We start from the raw sequence: 21,052 nt of genomic DNA, 5'->3' as shown, positions 1-21,052 counted from the left end.
AAGTTAAGTTTTTTCTACTAAACCCTTTTATGGAATAAACTAATAGTATATAAAACGGTATTGGTATCAAATTTTAAAAAAAGGGGTGACTAGCACCGTACTGAATTTATAAATACAGACATACAGTACATACTTGTTACTAAATGTTCATCTTTATTTGGCATCGGTACTGAATTACAAGGAAAAATGGTAACAAATATTTTACCGAATTTATCGATATAGTATGGGGACCGGTACTCGGTACCAATGCTCATACCAACTTTAACCCATACTAATCCAACTAAGGTTCCAAACCCAACATCATCTAACAATAATTTATATTTAGTCTAAACAAGCTAGTTTTCCCTTATAATAGAGGTGGACAATAATCAAATCGTTAACCGAAACCTAACTGAAAACATATGGAACCGAACCGAAGTAACCGAAATAACCAAAAATAATCTAACCGCACCGAACTCTTCATTTTTATCATATTTTCCATCCTTTTTTCCTCTATGTCATGTATTATACATAATAATAGTTTATTACTATCATTTTCATAGATTTATATCTCCATTCCATGTACTAATATCTTAATTTCATATATTTATATCTTTATTTCATGTAGTTATACCCTCACTTCATGTATTTAAACAATCATTTCATGTATTTTAAGCAAAATTTTAGCCCATATTTGATATTGGTTACCAACCGAACCGAATCAATAACCGATCGGTTTGGTTCGGTTAATGCTAATAACCGAACTGAACCTCGCACACCCCTATCTTTGTAACAACTAATTAGTAAACTAGACATTATGAATACATGTACATGGTTTTCTTTTTCAAAATTCACAACTATTAATTTAAAAATCAGTGAGTCATAGTCAGTCCTATAAGCCTAGACTAGTCGCACTTTATAGACGTGTATAAATATCGGACGAAGAGCACCGAAGCATGGAAGCCCACAGTTCCAAGTGCAAGAAATATTCCATACCCGAAGCAAGCCACGTAACCGAAAAAACAGAAAGCTTGCACAAGAGTATCCATATCCGAGACATAAAAATAGTAATAGATACCGTAACCATACACATGCAATCCAGTAGACCCGCCATTGAAAAACGACCTGTACAAAACAAAATACATCTTAATAAAATAAAACTTGACCACAAAATAAATCCATATGATAGTTAATTACACATAAGGTCCCTATAGTATTTACATATTACAGTTTTGGTCCCAACTTTTCAAAAACGGCTCGTATGGCCCTCATTTTGCTCACGGGTAACACGTTTGGTCCTTCTAATGAATGCCTGTTCGGCTTTTGAGTTAAATATTATCAAATGACCGATATACCCGTGTACAAAAAAAATCAAGAATGGTAAAAGAAAAAAAAAACTTTCTAAATCAAAAGAATAACATCCAAGTAACTACGGATGGTCCTTGTAATATTTACACATTACAGGTTTGGTCTCAACTTTTCGGTTATTACGGGTTCAGTCCTCCTCATTCCTCAATGTTTGCTTACAGGTAAAACATCTGTTCATTGGGGTAATTGTCTGTTACTCTTTTTGTATTTTGAGTTAAATTTTATAAAAATGACCGATATACCCTTCTACTAAAAAAACAAAAACATAAAAATTTATATAAAATGACCGTTTGACTTCACTTTCGAAAAGTTGGGACCAAAACCGTAATATGAACATACCACATAGACCGTGTAACTAACTCTTCAAATAGTAAAACGTTAAGAGAAAAGATATAGAAGATTATTATATCAGTATCACCTCCACAACCATTCATGATCTTCAACAGCAAGATGGAAGCTTGTCAGCATTACAGAAACTAAAGAGGTCATGATCAAAACAAGAACAAACATTATGGCCATAGAGTTATAAAACGTGTAGATTCCGCGTCCCATAACAGTGAAAAGATTGTCATATATCTGAATTTTGATGACACTAAATGGCAAAAGTCCAGCCACAATCATTTGAGGAAGAACACCTCTATACCAAAACAGTTGAGAAACATTTTTAGGACAATTCGCGGTTGTTCTACAAGGAACTCGGAAATAAGATGCATTGTTTTTTCCCATAGTCCCTCCTAAAACAAGCAATGGGAATACTAGAAACGTCCACACGAGAGATAATGTGATTATCGTATTTAATGGAAACGTCGTGGTTTCTCCGTTATAAATATCGAGAATGATACTGAGACTAAATGTAAGGAAGAAAGGACCAAAATATAGTCCTCCAGTTAGCAATATGTTTTTTATCTGCCAAAAAAATACCGATATAATATAAGAATCAAAGTTTGATAAATCAAGTGTCGAATAATATCCGGCTATCCGCACATACCCATGATGTCCCATTAAGTTGATGATAGAAAGAAGCGGACGTGTATCCAGAGATAAGCGACGTAACTGCATACGCAATGACAAGTGCTTTGAAGGATACTACTTGATAATTTGATTTAAAAACACCCATGACACCCATAATAAGAATGATCACCATGCTGCAAGTGAATAAAATGAATGTTACATAAATATTATAGGATGTGTGTTTTTAAAATATAATATAAAAATTTGGTTTTCTGGTTCCAGAGGCTGTGAAATTTTTGAGTAGGGTTCAGCGCGTCGTACACGGAACCTCTTCAGCTTCTAGGTCTCAAAGCTTCGTTTTTAGCAGGATTGGCTTTGCTGTTCAAAAGGGGGTTGCGGCGCAGCTTGTTGCCCGTTTGCCTGCCACTTTATTGTAATCGTTTTATAGTAAATTATATAAAACTTCGATTGTTTGCAAAAAAAAAAAAAAACTTAAATAAAAAAAATATATATATATATATAAAAATCATTTTTCGGAAAATACTAACAGTACTAGTAACTGTGTGCCACAACCAAGTGCTGCAGAACACAAAGACTTATGCTTTGGAAATCTAAACACGTCACCACGGATGTTCTTGCATTCCTTTTGTTCTTGATTATTATGAACTTCAGCCTCTTCAACATCACATGCGTATCTTTAACGTTCATGGATTAAAGAGAGGTTTGATATTAGATGAATGTAATTTAAGTTCAATGAAGTTTATGTTAGTAGAATGCATACCTGGATGTGTCCTGTACGGAGAAATCGAATGTAAAAGATGACTAGGGAAAGGATCACTATGAATATTGTGAAACATGAATTTGCAATCGAGAGAATATGCGCATGCGTGTTGAAGAAACGTGGATCGACTCACTGGTGGACGATCTACTTTCCTCGGGTGTGATTATGCTATTTCACCGATGGTTCTCTGGGATCTGGGTTCTTCCACCTACAAGATGAACAGCACCGTAAACTTACCCCTCAGAAAGGGACAGAGGGGTCCTCTTTGGGGTAACCCTCCGGTGTGAGAATAAGAATTTGTAGGAGAAGATAATAATATGAGAGTAAGGAAATTGGGGTGTATTGCTTAATATAGCTGAATACTGTGTAATTGGATGTGTCTCTCCTTGTGGAGTTGATGTGGTATTTATAGTGCTAGGGTTTCCAATGATTGGGCTCAGACCTAATTAGGGCCTTTTTGGCCTCCTCCAATTGCTTTGCGCCACGTGTCCTTGAGACACCTGGTGCTTTTTCATTGGTTATAATCACGTGGTAGCACATAGGTTTTGCTGAGTTGTCCACCTTTCATTGGCAGCTGTCAACATCAGCATATTCTTATTCCTTAAAAAGATACCTTCTGGAAGGTTGTATGACGTGCACAATCAAGGTTGCCCTAATCCTGATTTGGATAAGGACGAGGTTGATTATGTGCATGTGTGATATGCGCCAATCCTGAGGATGCGCGAGGTCTTCTCTTTATTCTCACGCGCAGATGTTTCATGCGCAGATGTGATATGCACGAGCATGTGATATGCGCCACGCGCGGATGCGCCACGCGCATATGTGATATGCGTGAGCATATGTGATGCGTGAGCATCTGTGATGCCTGAGCATATGTGATGCCTGAGCATGTGTGATGCCTGAGCATCTGTGATGCCTGAGCATGTGATGCATGAGCATATGTGATATGCGCCATGCGCATAGGTTTTGGCTTTGTGCCTTCATAATGTCTTGATTTCAAGCCTCTTGTCTATATCTTGTGGGTTGACCCGCCTCGCTCGGTGTTGAGGCGGGTACATACCTCTTCAAGCCCCCCCAGTCTAATGTGTGTCTTGTCTCGCGCGAGCGAGGCAAGATAGATATTAGACTTGAACAGTTTGCTCTTTTAGTAGGGGTTTGTCTTTTTCTTCTTATTACTCATCGTTGCGCGAAATTCTATCCTTTTTGTTGCAAACGAATCGTCCCTGTACGTGGTTGGTTGTTGCTGACATGCGTCAGTGATGGAGACGTGTCAGACCTTTCGTGTGCTCGAGGTGCTACAGTTGCCTTTCATGTCCCCTCACATAGTGTCAGGAACACGTGTCGCGCTCGCGTTGGCCCGTACCTGCGAGTGGTGGCGCGTGAACTCTGGCAGCACCTGTATAGTTTCTTTTCGTGTCCCCTCACACAGTGTCAGGGACACGTGTCGCGCTCGCGTTGGCTTACGCCTGCGAGTGGGGGCGCGTGAAGTCCGATCAGCACCAATTTCTCTCTCCTGGGCCTATAAAAGCCAGCCCTTAGAGTTTTAATCCTTCATCTTCCTTGTTTATTCAGAGCTCTTTTCTTTCTTTCATTCTATTCCCATTACCTGTCTTCTGCTTCCAGATCTCTGTTCTTTAGAAGCATCCGTTGTTCGATTTTATAGTTGCATGTCTGATAGCTCAGACAACACAATCTCCCCTATCCATCGCCGTGTGAAATCGTTAGTAATGTCTACGTTGAAGAAGACCGGCAAGGGGAAGAGGGCTGCTGAGGCCTCATCGGAGGAGGTAGGGAGGACCAAGGCAGTGAAGAAGTGGGATGAGATCCCCTGCAAACTGAGGCAGGCCGATTTTGACAGCCTTATTGCCTCTCAGTGTTTTCTCCCTGAGTATGGCTGCATGCTGCCGGCGGCCGGGCAAACGGCGGCGGACCCGCCCACCGGCTATATATCCCTTTATTGCTATTTTTTCACCCACTGCAACCTTCGTCTCCCGATGACAAGGTTTGTGGGTGCGCTGCTTAAGTTTTATGGGATTCATATATCCCAAGTCCATCCGTTTGGACTCGTGCGCATGACTCATTTCGAGTTCATGTGCAAATCTCAGCGCGAGGAGCCCACCCCTCGGCGCTTTCAGTTTTTTTATAAGCCCAAGATCCAAGATTCTTGGTTCTCATTTATTCCTCGCAGTCAGAAGGTCAAGTGCTGCACTGTTTCATTCAAGAGCCTTCATGACTGGTCTGAGAGGTTTTTCTACATCAGGGCTGGTGTGATCCCCATCCGCATGACCATGCGCGCGATCTCTTCTGCGCCTGCGGATGTGGGTGTCTTCAAGAACCCAACTGGCGCCTGGGTAAAAAAGTTGACTGCCGAACCATCCCCCGCCAAGAACATTTGTGAGGAGGCGCTGGTGGGGGTTGGTATGAGCAGGAGGTGGGCCGACAGCGCGACTGAGCCCGTTATCCAAGTTGACGGCTTGTGTAAGTTAACTCATTGCATTACTTCTGCGCGAATATAATTCGTTTTGCTGATATCATTTGACTTGTTTTGTGCAGTCAGCAAGGAGTATGTCCACGCCGCCTATGATGAACATATGGAGGGTGGCTCCGTCGCGCTGGGCGCTGGGGAGGTTGGCTTCCCCGATCGCTTCGATGACATGTTCATCCCTGTTGATCTGGGATTTCTCTTTGACAGCGATGCGCCTGGTAAGCCTTTGTACTTATGCATTTGCCTTTATAATACCAAATTTGGCTAACACTTCTGTTGCATGTACTGTAGACGCGCTTGAGAACTACGAGCTGGAGCTCGCGGAAGAGGAGGAGGAGGAGGAGGAGGAGGCGCCCCAACTAAAGCGTAAGGCTAAAGGGAAAACTGGCGCAGGGGCCAGTAAGAAACAGAAGAAAGATGATGCCCCTGTTGTTCAGGATCCTCCTACTCAGGCGAATGGACTTGAGAAAACCCAGGGGTTTTCCTTGTCTTCCCTGCCTCAAAAAGTGGGCCGACCTCCTGTCCACACGAGGTATGGTGCCACTACCTCCTCCCTTCGCGCTTTGGAAAAGGGAAGCGGCGTTGCGCCTTCGACAGGTATACTTTGCTTATCCTTTGGTTATCTTTTATAGTTCTATGAGCGCGATTCTGATAGAATTACTAATGCGTCTTTGCTCACTCAAATGTTTGTAGAGCCGGCGACGTTGGTGGATCAACCTCAGGCGCAACAAGGTGCCGAGCCTGCGCCGGAGGTCGCTTCGAAGTCCCCTGTTTTACCCTCAAAAAGGGGAAGAATGGACTTCATGGCGATGTTTGACTCGCGAACGGAGTTGCGCCAAGGTACGTATTGCGCTTTTATTTTCTGACTTTCTTTTAGATCAAGTCATGAACCATTTCTTTTTGTTGATTTTTTCACAGGAGTCATTGCTGGCGTGCAAGCTGCTAGCGGCACTCCTGGCGCCGGTGCCAGCGCCGTTGGTTCTGCTCCTGCTCCTGCAAGCGCTGAATCTCCCCTCATCGGGATTACTAAGGAGCAGGAGGCCGTTTTACGCGCCGACCTGGCGGCGTCGAGACCTCCCTCACCTCCTCCTGCGCACAGCCCTCCTCGCGAGACTGATTTTGGTTCTAGGTCGCAGGAGAAAAGGCCTGTTTCAGAGGAGGATGAGGAGTTTGAAGTTGAAGACTCCGACGGCGGCCGCGCCAGCCCTGCAGCGCCACGAGATTTTCCGGCGCAGCCTTCTCGTGGGGCTGGCGCTGACTTTTCTGCTTCATCCCCGCAGGTATAGGTTCGTTTTTGCTCCGCTGCGAGGACTTCCATATTAGTGTTTTGATGACTTAGATCATTACTTTGTGTTTGCAGGAAGCCGATCACATTTACCGCCCGAGATGGAACATTACTGAGGACAGCTCATTTCAGTCCATGGTGTGTGTGAGGACTTCTGGGCTCATTCTGTGCCTCCAGCTGAAAGGAGGTTTCAGGAGGGCCACGCTCGCGATGACTTGCTCAACGTTCATCTGTTTGCTGGGTCGGCTTTCTTTGCTGCCTCCCAAGAGCTTCGCTATGATTACGTAAAGGTACGTGATGCTCTTGCGGAAGCCAAGCAAGAGGCTAAAGTGTCTGCTTGGCATCTTTCTGATGCTCGAGAGAGAGCTGAGAAGCTCCAAGCAGAGCTCAGTGAGAACAGGGCAAGTGCCAACACCGCCTTCGTGAAGCGCGGGCATGAGCTACAGGCGGCCGAGGCGGACGCGGCCAAGTACGCGCGTAGAGTGCGCGACCTGGAGCTGGACGCGGAGGCGCGTGACCAAGCTCGTGTCCAGTCTATAACTGACAAATCATCGCTGGAGAGTGAGGTTGCGCGCCTGAAGAAGGAGCTGGCGGCCGCGCAGGCCCGAGAAAGATGAAGCCTTGGCGACGGCAGCGTCTAGCCAGGAAGCACTCGAGCTTGCGCGAGCGGAAAAGGAAGAAGCCTTGGCGGCAGCAGCGTCCGACAAAGAAGAGCTGAAACAGACTAAGGAAACTGCTGAGTTGTTAAACTCTCAGATTCCTGCTCTTGAGACGTCTGTTGCTTCCCTCGCGCAGGATCGCCAATGGCTAATCTCACAGGGTATGACTCGTTGCGCTTACGCGATGAAATACTCAGACGAGTTTCAGGCCCTTGTGATGGATTGCAACGCTGCCGCGCGCTTGGTGGGTCGAGCTGAAGGGTTTAAGGATGGCTATGAATATGGCATGTTGAAGAAGAACCCATCCGACTACCCTTATCAGAGCGACGTTGCCTGCGCGGACATGGCCGCGATGGGGGAGAAGTATTTGAATACTCCCATTCCCATCCTTGCGCAGGTATTTTAACCTTAATGAGATTACCTTGACTTATTTTCCAAGTCTTTTTGTACTCATATTTTTCCTTATGATTTGCAGATATCCGCGCTTGCTGACCAGCCCGATCTCGGCGCGCTAAAGAAATTACTTGACGAGTGCGAAGGGGCTGTTGGCAGCGATGATGGCGCGGGGAATGCTGCCCCTGCTAGCGGCTCTGGCTTGGCCAAAGGATCCGCTCCTGACACTGTTGTGATAGAAGACTCCATTCAGGACGAACAACTTGACTATGGTCAGTTTGGAGATGACGAGGAGCGGGCTGCGCCAGATGCTGAGGGCGGTGATGAGGACTATGAAGAGGCTGACGTCGACGTGGAGACTTGAGAAGCCCTTCATGTTTTTTATTTTTATTTGTAGTTTGTACCTCATCATCTTGTAAACTTGTAAATTTCAATGCTTTGGAATGAATTTTTGTTTTTCCCTTCTTCGCATCTTGCGCATTCCCCATTCATCTCTTTATATTGCATGTTTGCTTGTTGAATATAAGATATGCTTGCACGTTGAAATAAGAACAAGGTTGTAAGGAAATTATTATACTTAATCCTTGTCATATTGTAAGTGATTTTGCCATATCTTGATTATGTTGACACGTGCCTTGGCGTTTTCATTATTCCTCTTTTGCGCGACGTTATCGCACATTTATTATATGGAATTATGAGTTTTTTAGCCTTTACGTGTCAATATGTGTTACTCAGATATCCATTACAATTTCATGCGCGACCTCAACCTGAGACCTTAACAACTATGTTTTGGCATTTGCTTTGCCTTAGTTGTGCTTAGGTATTTTTATGGTCAGGCTGCGCAGCATGTAGGATGGATGTTGTGAGTGATTTGAGCTAAGGCTCACATTATTGGGCTAAGGCCCTGAGCTAAGGCTCCTATTATTGGGCTAAGGCCCTGACGTTTTAGAGTTAAGACTCGTTAACGCGTTTGAGCTTGAAGCTCGCGCATGTATGTTTTACTTCGTTTTATTTCGTTTTGATGTCAATACAATGTTGTCATATTGCTCAAAATTAATAAAGGGAAGTGTGAAACATGTATGCAAAAGGTAATAGAATCCACATTAAGAGAAGATAGCGCGTATCATTATTCATAATGGCTTAAAAAGCCTTGTTTACAAACTTGACAATTTTTACATGAAACATTTTCGAAGCTGTGCCGCGTTCCATGCGCGCGGGATCTTCTTTCCATTCAAATCTTTTAAAGCATATGCGCCTTTTCCCAATTCTTCCGAGACTTGATAAGTTCCCTCCCAATTGGGGGACATTTTTCCCGGGGGTATCACGCGGCTAGCTTCATTGTTTCGAAGGACAAAATCATTTTTCCTGAAGTGGCATTCTTTCACGCGCTGGTTATAATATTTTTCCAGTTTTTTCTTGTATTTGGCTTCACTGATGATAGCTGCCTCTCTGCGCCCTTCAAGTAAGTTGAGATCCAACCTTCTTTCGCGCTCGTTATCAATCTTGTTCATCATGAGCACTCTATGGGATGGGCATCCAATTTCTGCTGGAATCATTGCCTCCGTTCCATAGGTTAGGCTGAACGGGGATTCGCCATTGCTGGTTTTGCTTAATGTCCTGTGCGCCCATAGGACATTAGGTAGCTCTTCGACCCAAGAATGGGACTCTCCTTCCAACCTTTTCTTCAGCCCATTTAGCAAGCTTAGGTTCGCGCGCTCCACTTGGCCATTCCCCTGAGGGTGGTATACTGAAGTGAAGATTTGGTTGATGCGCAATTCCTTGAGCCAGCTGGATATCTTTTTGTCAGTGAATTGTTTGCCATTATCGCTCACAATTTCCATGGGCAAGCCAAAACGGCATATGATGTGGCTCAAAATAAACTGCTTCATCGCCTCGGCTGTGATTTTTGCTAGTGGCTTGGCTTCGACCCATTTTGTGAAATAGTCTACTGCCACTACCAAAAATTTTAGTCGCCCTTGCGCTTGCGGTAGGGGACCCACAATATCGATTGCCCATTTGTGGAAAGGCCATGCAGAGGTCACCGGAATCAAGTTGTTCTTTGGCCGCATCGTGTTTGGCGCATAGCTCTGACATGCTTTGCATTTTTGGATCTCTTTTAATGCGTCCAAGTACATGCCTGGCCAATAGTAACCTGCGCTCATTGCCTTGGCAACCACCATGCGCGGGCCAGCATGTATTCCACAGATTCCTTCGTGTATCTCTCTGATCACATAGCTTGCTTCCTCAGCATCTAGGCATTTCATGAGCGGTCCAAGATAAGAGCGTCGATATAATGTACCATCAAGCAGTTCATAGTTCTGTGACTTGTGTCTTACCTTCCTCGCCTGTGCGCGATCGTCCGGTACCTTTCCCTCCATCAAGAATTCCATTATTGGAGTTATCCATGATGAAGGGGTTGTATGAGTTACAAGGACAGACTTCGCTCCCACCGACGGGTTGCTCATTACTTCTACCCTGACATCTTTGCCAAAGTGATCGAAGCTGGTTGATGCCATCTTGCTCAGCACGTCGGCAGATTTGTTTTCACTGCGCGGAATATGAATGATTCTGAAGCAGTCAAATTGCTCGATGAGCTTTTTCGCCTGCTCTAGATACAGAGGCATGGTGTTCTCCTTGGCATCATAAAGGCCATTGACCTGTGCTGCTACCAAGTATGAATCAACATGGGCCTCTAGCTTTTTAACTCCGAATTTGTGCGCGATGCGCAGGCCAGCCAGCAGGGCTTCATACTCAGCTTCATTGTTGGTGCTCTTGAAGTCCAACCTGATGGCGTAAGTATATTCCTGATTCTCTGGATCCACTAGTTTTAGGCCTGCGCCGGACCCTTCGTTGTTTGAAGCTCCGTCAGTGAACAATCTCCAAACATTTTCTTCATCATTGGCTCGCGGAGGGTCTGCCTCGCGCTGAGCCTCTTCAATTTTTTCTTCTGGGATTTCTGCGATGAAATCAGCCAAGACTTGTCCCTTTATTGCTGGACGGGGCTTATAGGCGATCGTGTGTTCTCCTAATTCAAGCGCCCATTTTGTCAGCCTTCCTGAGAGCGCGGGACGCCGCAAGACTTGCTGGATGTTGTAACCAGTCAGAACTTCAATAGGATGACCATTGAAGTATCTATGAAGCTTGCGCGACGCGTGTGTTAGTGACAAAACTAACTTTTCTATGATGGAGTAGCGCGTCTCAGGATCTGTCAGCACCCGACTCACATAGTATATTGGCGTTTGGATTCCCTTGCGATCCACCAACAATACTGCACCGATGGCGCGCTCTCCTGCTGATAGGTACAATGTCAAAGTTTCACCAGGAAGTGGAGCTGTGAGCGCGGGCAGATTTATCAAACATTCTTTTATCTCACTGAAAGCTCGCTCAGTCTCAGGAGTCCATTTGAATTGGCTTTTCTTTAAGCAATTCCTCAATGTGTTGACAAATGGGGTAGATTTGCTTGCATGGTTCGCTAGGAACCTGTTGATTGAAACCAATCTACCATTCAGCTTCTGGACCTCTTTCATGGTGGATGGCGAGGGCATGTCAAGGATGGCCTCCACCTTTTCTGGGTTCACCTTGAAACCATCCTTGGTGACCATTACACCTAGAAATTTTCCCTCTTGTACGCCGAAAGTGCATTTGCTCGGATTGAGCTTCATGTTAACTTCCTTTAGGCGCGCAAGGGTTTCTTCGATGTCTTTGAGCATTTGTTTTTCCTCCCTGCTTTTGATCACCAAATCATCCACGTAGACTTCTAGGTTTCTTCCAATTTGCTCGCTGAAAACGGCATCCATAAGTCTTTGGTAGGAGGCTCCCGCATTCTTCAAACCAAAGGGCATTTTTGTGTAACAAAAAACACCCTTGTCGGTTCTGAAGGCGGTCTTGTCCTCGTCTTGTGGTGCCATTTGAATCTGGTGATAGCCCTTGTAGGCATCCAGGAAACATTTGAGCTTGAATGGCGCCACGGAGTCCACCTTTGCGTCGATGTTTGGGAGGGGGTAACAATCTTTTGGGCATGCTTTGTTGAGGTCCTTGAAGTCAATACACATCCTCCATGACCCGTTACTTTTCTTTACCATCACAGGATTGGCTACCCATGTCTGGTATTGTATCGGGCGGATGATGTTTGCGCGCAATAGATCCTCAACCTGCTCATTCATGGCCCTCGCCTTCTCATCCCCCATGACTCTCTTCTTTTGAGCAATTGGCTCTACAGACTTGAACGTGTTGAGAGAATGTTGAGCCAGGTCTAGCGGGACCCCAGTCATATCAGAGTGTTGCCACGCGAAGACCGACATATATGCTGTGAGCAATCTTTTCATTCTCAACCTCGTGTCGTTTGATATCGTAGCGCCAATTGTGATTGTTTGCTCCGGGAATTTTGGGTTGAGAATCCATTCCTCTGGCACGTTGTCTGCCATTGGAAGTTTCATTCTCCCTTCCCGCGGAGTACTTGTCACTGCACACAAATGATCTCGGTATACAAAAGTTACACCTGTTGGTGTTGGGAACCCCAATGCGCCGTGCGCTGGCGACGGTATGGCGTTGAATTGGGCAATCGTTCCCCTACCCAAGATCATATTGTGGCAAGAAGTGGTGGGCAAGACCAAGAAGTTGACAACTTCGGCTCGCTTGTGTTTTTCATCCCCCATGGTTAGTTCAAATTGTATTTGACCTAGGGGATGAATGATTTCATTTGAAACACTAGAGATTGGTGCATTCACAATTTCAAGCCTTGCTTGGTCTGCCGGATCCAGTTTCCTGAAACATTGCTCATACATGATGTCTGATTCGCTGCCAGTGTCCACCAGGACTTTTGACACTTCATAATGAGCAATGTGTGTAGTGATGACAAGAGGACTGCTGATAGAAGGGCCTCCCCTGATTCTTGGGAAGATTACTTGTTGCTCGCGCCAATCTCCTTGGATTTGCGCGCTTCTCTTTCTTGAATTTTGCCCTTGCCTTCCTCCCTCGGCTACACAGATTCTTTTGAACCTTTTGCTGGCAGAGGCACCTTCTGGTTGTTCATTTTCTGGTCTTGAGTTTTTTACCAGGTGAGCCAGCTTGCCTGATTTCACATCTTTTTCAATTGCATCCTTCAAGTGGTGGCATGCATCAGTGTTGTGTCCTGTGGACTTGTGAAACTCACAGTACTTGCCACTGTCTGATGGTCCCTTGTAGTGTAGTGGCTTGGGGCTTTTGAACTGGACATTCTCAGTGCTTAACACTTGTGAAGGCGTTTTAGTGAGGGGAGTCCATATTCTTGGCAGAGGTCTGTTAGTATCTCTGCCGCCTTCCCTCTTGTCACCCTCCCCGCGATTACGAACGTCTTTTTGGGGCTGGGGTGAGCTTGGTTGCGCCTGCTTTTCTGCGGAAGAAAAACTGGTTGTTTGCAACCTGGACCATACAGAGTTCTGTTTGCCCCTTCTTTCGTTGCTGCGCGGTGTCTCAGCTTGATGCCCTCTTTCTCTCGCTCTATCTTGGGCAATTTGTTTTTCATTTCTCGCGAAGACTCGCGATGCTTCCATTAGCTTGGCCCAAGTGGTTGGCATGCCATCTCTGCTTACGAGAGCTCGGCGGAGTTGATCACTGCGCGCGCCTTGTATAAAGGCCACGCGCAAGAGTTGCTCAGTGATACCTCCGATTGCCAGAGACTCCTGATTGAAACGAGTTATGTAGTCTTCAATCGTTTCATCATTCCTGCGCACGCAGTGCATGATGTCGTCAGGGTCGCGCGTGTGTCTGCGTTGCTGTACGAAGTGGGCTTGGAACTTTTCCAATAGTTCCTCGAACCCATCGATTTGCCCAGTCGGCAAGCTCTCGAACCAGACACGCGCCGCGCCCGTGAGGCAGCGAGCAAACATGTGACACCATGTTGGCATCGTCCAGCTTTCTAGGTTTCCAGTGTTGTAAAAACCTTGTAAGAAATCGTCTGGATCTGTTGTGCCATCATATTTGCCCAAACCACTTGACATCTTGGTTTTGTGCTGAATGGGGGCCTTCGCGATGCGCTCAGTGAATTTTGAATGTTTCACCAAGATGGCTGGCCTGTACGGTGTGGTTACGTCCACTTGCCCTCTAACTGGTGGACTGTACGGTATGTGCAGATCCAGATCGGCTTTGGCTCCAGGCGCCATGTTCACGTGCGCGCGGAGCTGTGAGCCTCCTGCATGAGTATCTCGCGTCTTCCTCATGCTGTGCACTTCTTCATCACTAAACTCAGCGTTTGCAGTGTGAACAGAATGACCATCTTCCGGCGCGCACGCCCTTTTTGTTCCATGAGCGTTTTGCTTGTCAAACGCTAGCCTTTGTGTTAAGTCGGCTACCTTTTTTTGTTTGACCATCTCATTGTACTTGTCCATTAGACGTCGTTGCTCGTTTATGAGCCATTCTTTAGGGTCATTGGTTTCATCTTCTGGACCCATTGGTCCTTTTTGTTTCGCGCCGGTAAGATTTTGGAACGTGAGATCGTCTGGAGGAGTTTCAGTCTGGCCATGAGGAGTTGTGATGAAGGGATGGTTACTGGTGGTGCGCGTAGAATCACGCGGCACCCTCAGAAACTGCTGTCCCTCATTAACATCCTCACGTTCAATATCCTCCAGAACTTGATCGCTGTTACGAACACCAGAAACCATGGTGAGATTTTTTTTTTTTTTTAGAGATCTGATGAGATTTTGTTGCCGTTGTAAGAGGTGATGGCGCCAATGAAGAAACGTGGATCGACTCACTGGTTGACGATCTACTTTCCTCGGGTGTGATTATGCTATTTCACCGATGGTTCTCTGGGATCTGGGTTCTTCCACCTACAAGATGAACAGCACCGTAAACTTACCCCTCAGAAAGGGACAGAGGGGTCCTCTTTGGGGTAACCCTCCGGTGTGAGAATAAGAATTTGTAGGAGAAGATAATAATATGAGAGTAAGGAAATTGGGGTGTATTGCTTAATATAGCTGAATACTGTGTAATTGGATGTGTCTCTCCTTGTGGAGTTGATGTGGTATTTATAGTGCTAGGGTTTCCAATGATTGGGCTCAGACCTAATTAGGGCCTTTTTGGCCTCCTCCAATTGCTTTGCGCCACGTGTCCTTGAGACACCTGGTGCTTTTTCATTGGTTATAATCACGTGGTAGCACATAGGTTTTGCTGAGTTGTCCACCTTTCATTGGCAGCTGTCAACATCAGCATATTCTTATTCCTTAAAAAGATACCTTCTGGAAGGTTGTCTGACGTGCACAATCAAGGTTGCCCTAATCCTGATTTGGATAAGGACGAGGTTGATTATGTGCATGTGTGATATGCGCCAATCCTGAGGATGCGCGAGGTCTTCTCTTTATTCTCACGCGCAGATGTTTCATGCGCAGATGTGATATGCACGAGCATGTGATATGCGCCACGCGCGGATTCGCCACGCGCATATGTGATATGCGTGAGCATATGTGATGCGTGAGCATCTGTGATGCCTGAGCATGTGTGATGCCTGAGCATCTGTGATGCCTGAGCATGTGATGCATGAGCATATGTGATATGCGCCATGCGCATAGGTTTTGGCTTTGTGCCTTCATAATGTCTTGATTTCAAGCCTCTTGTCTATATCTTGTGGGTTGACCCGCCTCGCTCGGTGTTGAGGCGGGTACATACCTCTTCACGTGTGATATGGTAAAATGAAAGAAGTTATATAACTATTCAATCTCTCATCAAATGTATGTTCTGTCTCCCACCATTTAATTGAGTATGTGAAATCAACATCAAGTTCCATGTCATTTGTTACATCTACTACCTCTGAATCTGAATCATATCTAAGAACAACCCGAATAACACGGTCTTTGTTATATGAAATTTCGAACTTAGAATGCTTGTAAAGGAAATACTTGTTCTTGTTTTCATCTGTGAAATATCTTGCGACCCTTCCAACGAGACCCTGAATTGGTAAGTCGTCATAATCCAGTTTCATTTGGTAATTGTTCTTGATCATATTTCTAAATAGAGACACATCTGATTTGTTAAGTCTTTTCCTGCATAATAACTCAAGCTCTTTATCCACACGAAACCCGACCACGAATGGAGTTGTAACAAGGCTCTCCCCGGTCAACATCTTGCCAAGATTATCATTCTCCTTTACAGAATCTGTCACTACAAAATAAGATTAGAACGAAAATGCTACAAGTTACAACGAGCGCATTACACATATGAAGAAAATAATACCTGGAGAACAAAAGGGAAAATCATAATAATTATATCTTTCCCTGGAGAAAGTTACATAAATCCTTTTATTAAAAAACTGTAGACAGATTGCAACTATATTAACTAAATGAATTAACGAGAGAACGTTGCTAACCAATGTGGAGAGTACGGGCCAATTTTGTTGGCGTAAACGGGGACAATCTCTCCAATACCGTAGCGATGATCATATGCATCTGAATTTACATTGCTTCCAAGAAAGATTAACATAAGAGTGACAAAATGGATTTTTGATAATCCTACCATCCCTGTTAGTTGAGGCAACAAACAATGAAAACATCTGAGCATTTGACAAAATAAAAAGACATTGATTAATAATACTTTATAGAATGAGTACTTGACAGTTGACACACTCCATATAATGCACAACTAGACATAAGTTGGAGATTCAAATGACAGTGATAGCAATGTTGGTGGATGGTTCAAACTTTTTAACACTAATTAAGTTAATTTTATTACCAAAAAAACAAAAAACTTTTTTCTAACCGCATTTTTTCTGAGTCTACGGGATTTCAACCGACCCCACTTATTTGAACCACCCCCTCCGGGGGATGCAGGCACCGAGGCCGAAACCGGCGACCTCTCCTAGGAGAAGCAACCAGACTACTACCACTAAGCCGGAAAGCCTGTGAAAAAAAATGATAATAATAAAACTAACCACAAACAATGCAAGAGCTTGGATTAATTGTGCTTTAAAGTTTAACCACCTAACTATCATCAAAATTAATCCAAGTAACAATAATATTCAAAGAAATGGGGTTATTATTTCAGTTTCAAGATATGAGATGCCCTTTGAATTTGTGTCTACTTTCACCACCAAACTCGAAAACTCATACATGGGACTACTTAAATGCTGTTCTAATATGCTTAAACATTAAAGAAGCCACTAAACTATGATTGTAAAGGAAATGCAAAAAAGATTAGTGAATAGACCTTGATGGAGAACAAGCTGCAGATCAATCTGAGGAAGAAAGCTAGGCATGTGCAGTTTAGAAAAGCAAGGCATTGTTGCACCAAAAGTTGAATAAAATAATATAGTTGACTCTCATTTATTAAACCAAACCACTAGAATATATTCTCTTGTCATTTTTATAATCCTTATTATTTATGATTACAATTATTCGTTTTGTGTTTGCATATTGGGCTTGATCTCTTGTTGTATTCATGATCTCTCGCAATCGTTTTTGGAGCTGTTTGATCTTATGATCTCATGGGTCAGGATAGACACCATCAATTCCTCGGTCAGCGCATTTGCAAACAGGACGTTGATCTTCTCCACGAGCACATGGGAAGGGAATAACTTTGACTTTGCCTTTATCAATGGTGTCTACGGCCACGAGGGTCATCTCTTTCACGCATGAGCCATTTGAAAAATCAAAAGCTCTTATACCAAATGATGTGGGAACGAAAGCAATCAGATGGCTACAGACAATTTATGAAAATCAAAACAATTGAACCGAGGGCCCCAAGAACAATGTGGGTGGCACTTAAATGGATGCTCCTCTCCGTCATCACATTCGTCTCGACGATGGTGCTCGACTCGATTTTCCGTCTTGCGCATCTCCTGTGGCACTTAAAAGCTTGAAGAACCGAATGGTTTAAAGAAACCTAAAATGATGTTCTTTACAATACTTAAAACTCAAAAACTAAAAATTAAATAACATTTAACCATACTTTATACCAAACAAATACTAAACAAATATTTTGGTAAACAAGAAAAAAAAATAAAGAAACTTGAATTTGAACAAGTAATAAATCATATTAAAATCTGATTTCACATAAGGAAATAATATCATATAACCCAACAAACGTAGTCAAAATTTTCTTAATAATTCAATAAGCCTGACCAAGTTTATACATTTATTTAAGAGAAATTCAAATTCAAGTTTTAGATTTGTTATCAACTTGTCAAATTGACCATGTCAAGTTTCATAGTTTAATTAATTAAACACTAGTACAATTAATCTTTTAATTTTAATAATACTAGTTGTCTTTAGTGTTGATTTATTGACTAAAAAAAAGTTAACATGTTTAGGCAAGCCATTTTGTCACATCTGCATATGTTTCTCTATATATAGTGCATATTGCTACTTAGTTTTCTTGTAAAACTTCTTTTGCATTACTCAGAAGAAAAGTGAAAGACTAAAACAAAAGATGGTATCCATTCCAGAGACGATGATCAGCTCTTCGGATGGCCGACGACCCATACCGTTGCTAGGCTTGGGTACAGCCACCCGGACAGAAAATAGTGATGAGGTGAAGGCTGCGGTTATCGAAGCCATCAAGCTTGGTTATCGCCACTTTGACACAGCCATGCTCTATGGAACAGAGAAACCTCTTGGGGAAGCCATCAAGGAAGCGTTGAGTCTCGGTCTCATTAAGTCACGGGACGAGCTTTTCATTACTACCAAACTGTGGTGTGATTCCACCGAAGGCCACCTTGTGTTACCAGCCATCAACAAGAGTCTCCAGTAAGACTACATAATATCCCTCTACAAGATATGTTATTAAATTTGTTTAGTATTATTGTGGCATACAAATTGTTGGGAACTTGATCGGTATCATAGATTAAAAAAAATTGCGTACTTTTACGTTTAAAAATAAATAGTATAGGAGCGTGCATGAGTAGGTTTAGATCAGTTTAAGGCTCAAACCAAATTTAAATTGAAGTTTGGTATTTCGGTTTTTTGTATGGGTATGGTTTGGTTATAGGTCCATGTTAGTTACGAACATTCACAAAACCATTTGATTAGGCAAATTTACGATAAACAAAATATATAAACATACCATCGATTATAAACGGGTTTATTCTCAATTAGTTTTATATAATACACTTTTATGATATGTCTTTAATTTTCGCAAGACTTCAAGTTAAACAAGATATTGACATTTGAAAATGTGTGATGTGACAGGGAATTACGACTAGAGTATGTAGATCTATATCTAATACACTGGCCACTAAAGCTAAACCAAGATGATCCCAAAAGCCTACTTACAAAAGAGTGCATAGCCGCTATCAATATCAAAGAAGTTTGGGAAGCAATGGAGAAGTGTCAAAATCTTGGACTCACCAAATCTATCGGTGTTAGCAACTTCTATCTGAAACTAATCGAAGAAATCATTTCCTTTGCTAAAATTCCCCCGGTAGTCAACCAGGTAACTATCATACCTATTTTCGAGTCATAACCAAGTCTAATATTATCTTGTCACTGATTTTCAAGTGGTTGTTGAAGGTCGAGATGAACCCGCTTTGGCAACAGAAGAAAATTAACGAATTCTGCAAAAAGAACGATATCCTTCTTACGGCTTATTCCCCTTTAGGCGCATTTGGTACTCAATGGGGACACAACCGTGTCATGGAATGTGATGTTCTTCAAGACATTGCCAAGTCTAGAGGGAAGACTGTTGCTCAGGTTCTCTTCTTTATAATTTAAGCCTGACAAAATATGCGGGTTAGGTCGGGTAACATGTCAAATGGGTCTTTCTAAAAAGTTGTCAATATGGTCCGTGTCAAAACAATTTTGAACAACATAGACTTGAGTTGAAACGATCATTTTAGAAGTCAAAGATCTTATTCTTTTACCGTATATAAGTTTATGTAGTGATCTTATATTGTGGACATGCAGATTTGTCTAAGATGGATGTATGAACAAGGTGTCAGCTTTGTAGTAAAGAGTTTCAATCCCGAGAGAATGAAACAAAACTTAGACATCTTCGACTGGTCATTGAGCGAGGAAGAGGTGATCAAAATAAGTCAAATTCCTCAGCAGAAACATGTTTATACTGGTCTGATGCTTAACGAGCCTCACGACGTGCTCATTGAGATTGACGCTGGTTTGGCATTTCAATAGGTTGTTTACGTGTATTGTCTACTTAGAACACAATAAGAGATCATCGGTTTGGATGTATTGTTGCATATTCTTTTTTTGTATAACACATTTATTTTAAGAAGCTTTAAAAATCGTTTTCGATTCATGTTTCTTTCTTGAAATACAATGTTTTCTATAAATAGCTTAATTTGCACATTAATATCAATAGTCAACCACATTTGTTGATATAACAAACCAAAATATAAGCTAAGGGAAAGTGAAGAAATAAGAACTTGGGTTTATCCCACATTGATGAAAGAAGAACAGTGAAGTTATCCCACATGGATAAAAAAAAAGAACTTGCTTCACAACGCTTAAAAGAAAATTTTGTAGACATACTTAGTGGTCTTAGAGAGGGTGCGAAGCACCCGATGTGCACGCGCATGAGCTTGGGCGCAATGTGGTTTTTTGATGACATACTTTGCACTTCGATCGCATCGTAGCGAGTCGCTTGAGAGCTAATGGAAATTCCGCTAGTATTGGAGTATTCTGACGTCTTTGCAGAAGATTTGCCTGGACAATTGCCTGATCGTGAAGTAGAATTTAGAATTCCCTTGATACTCAGAACAACACCAATTTCTAAAGCACCATATCGTTTAGCGCTAACAGAAATGTTAGAGTTAAAGAAACAATTAGATGAATTACTAGAAAAGGGTTTCATACGAACAAGCTCCTCATTGTGGGGAGCACTTGTGCTATTTGTCAAAAAGAAAGATGGGTCGATTCGTATGTGTATCGATATAGAGAAGGGAATAAGGTCACAATAAAGAATCGGTATCCACTACCGAGAATCGATGATCTATTCAATCAAGTTCAAAGAGCTCGATATTTTTTTCTAAAATATATTTACGCTCGTGATACCATCAACTGAAAGTACAAGAAGTCTTTTGCTAAGAATGCTTTCAAAACGAGATATGGTCACCATGAGTTTACATTTATGCCATTTGGTCTAACCAATGCACCAGCTGCATTTATGGATATGATGAATCGGATATGTAAACTGAATCTAGATAAATTTGTAATCATTTTTATAGATGATAT

General features: G+C 43.0%; 1 protein-coding gene and 1 pseudogene across 2 annotated transcripts in view; one reads left to right on the top strand and one right to left on the bottom strand.

Annotated features, from left to right (window-relative positions):
- Nucleotides 1-884: 884 nt before the first annotated feature.
- Nucleotides 885-17,488, bottom strand: LOC143601814 (transmembrane 9 superfamily member 3-like; annotated as a pseudogene).
- A 686-nt stretch (nt 17,489-18,174) lies between these two features.
- Nucleotides 18,175-21,052, top strand: part of LOC143601815 (D-galacturonate reductase-like) — a 28,072-nt gene continuing 25,194 nt past the window's right edge. The window contains exons 1-4 of one of the 2 annotated variants that reach the window (XM_077079121.1): nt 18,175-18,613; nt 19,055-19,298; nt 19,376-19,555; nt 19,769-19,993. In XM_077079121.1, the coding sequence (XP_076935236.1) occupies nt 18,297-18,613; nt 19,055-19,298; nt 19,376-19,555; nt 19,769-19,993 (966 nt within the window). In that variant the 5' untranslated portion in view covers nt 18,175-18,296. Of the gene's footprint in view, nt 18,614-19,054; nt 19,299-19,375; nt 19,556-19,768; nt 19,994-21,052 lie in introns of those variants that run through there. The other variant, XM_077079120.1, reaches the window with a different exon arrangement.

The sequence above is a fragment of the Bidens hawaiensis genome, unplaced genomic scaffold (genome assembly GCF_021521415.1).
Source record: "Bidens hawaiensis isolate Kalapana, Puna unplaced genomic scaffold, B.hawaiensis_p1.1 tig00057148_1, whole genome shotgun sequence".
Taxonomy (NCBI): Eukaryota; Viridiplantae; Streptophyta; class Magnoliopsida; order Asterales; family Asteraceae; genus Bidens; species Bidens hawaiensis.
Note: the sequence above shows the minus strand (reverse complement) of the source record. Positions and strands in the feature narration are given on the sequence as shown.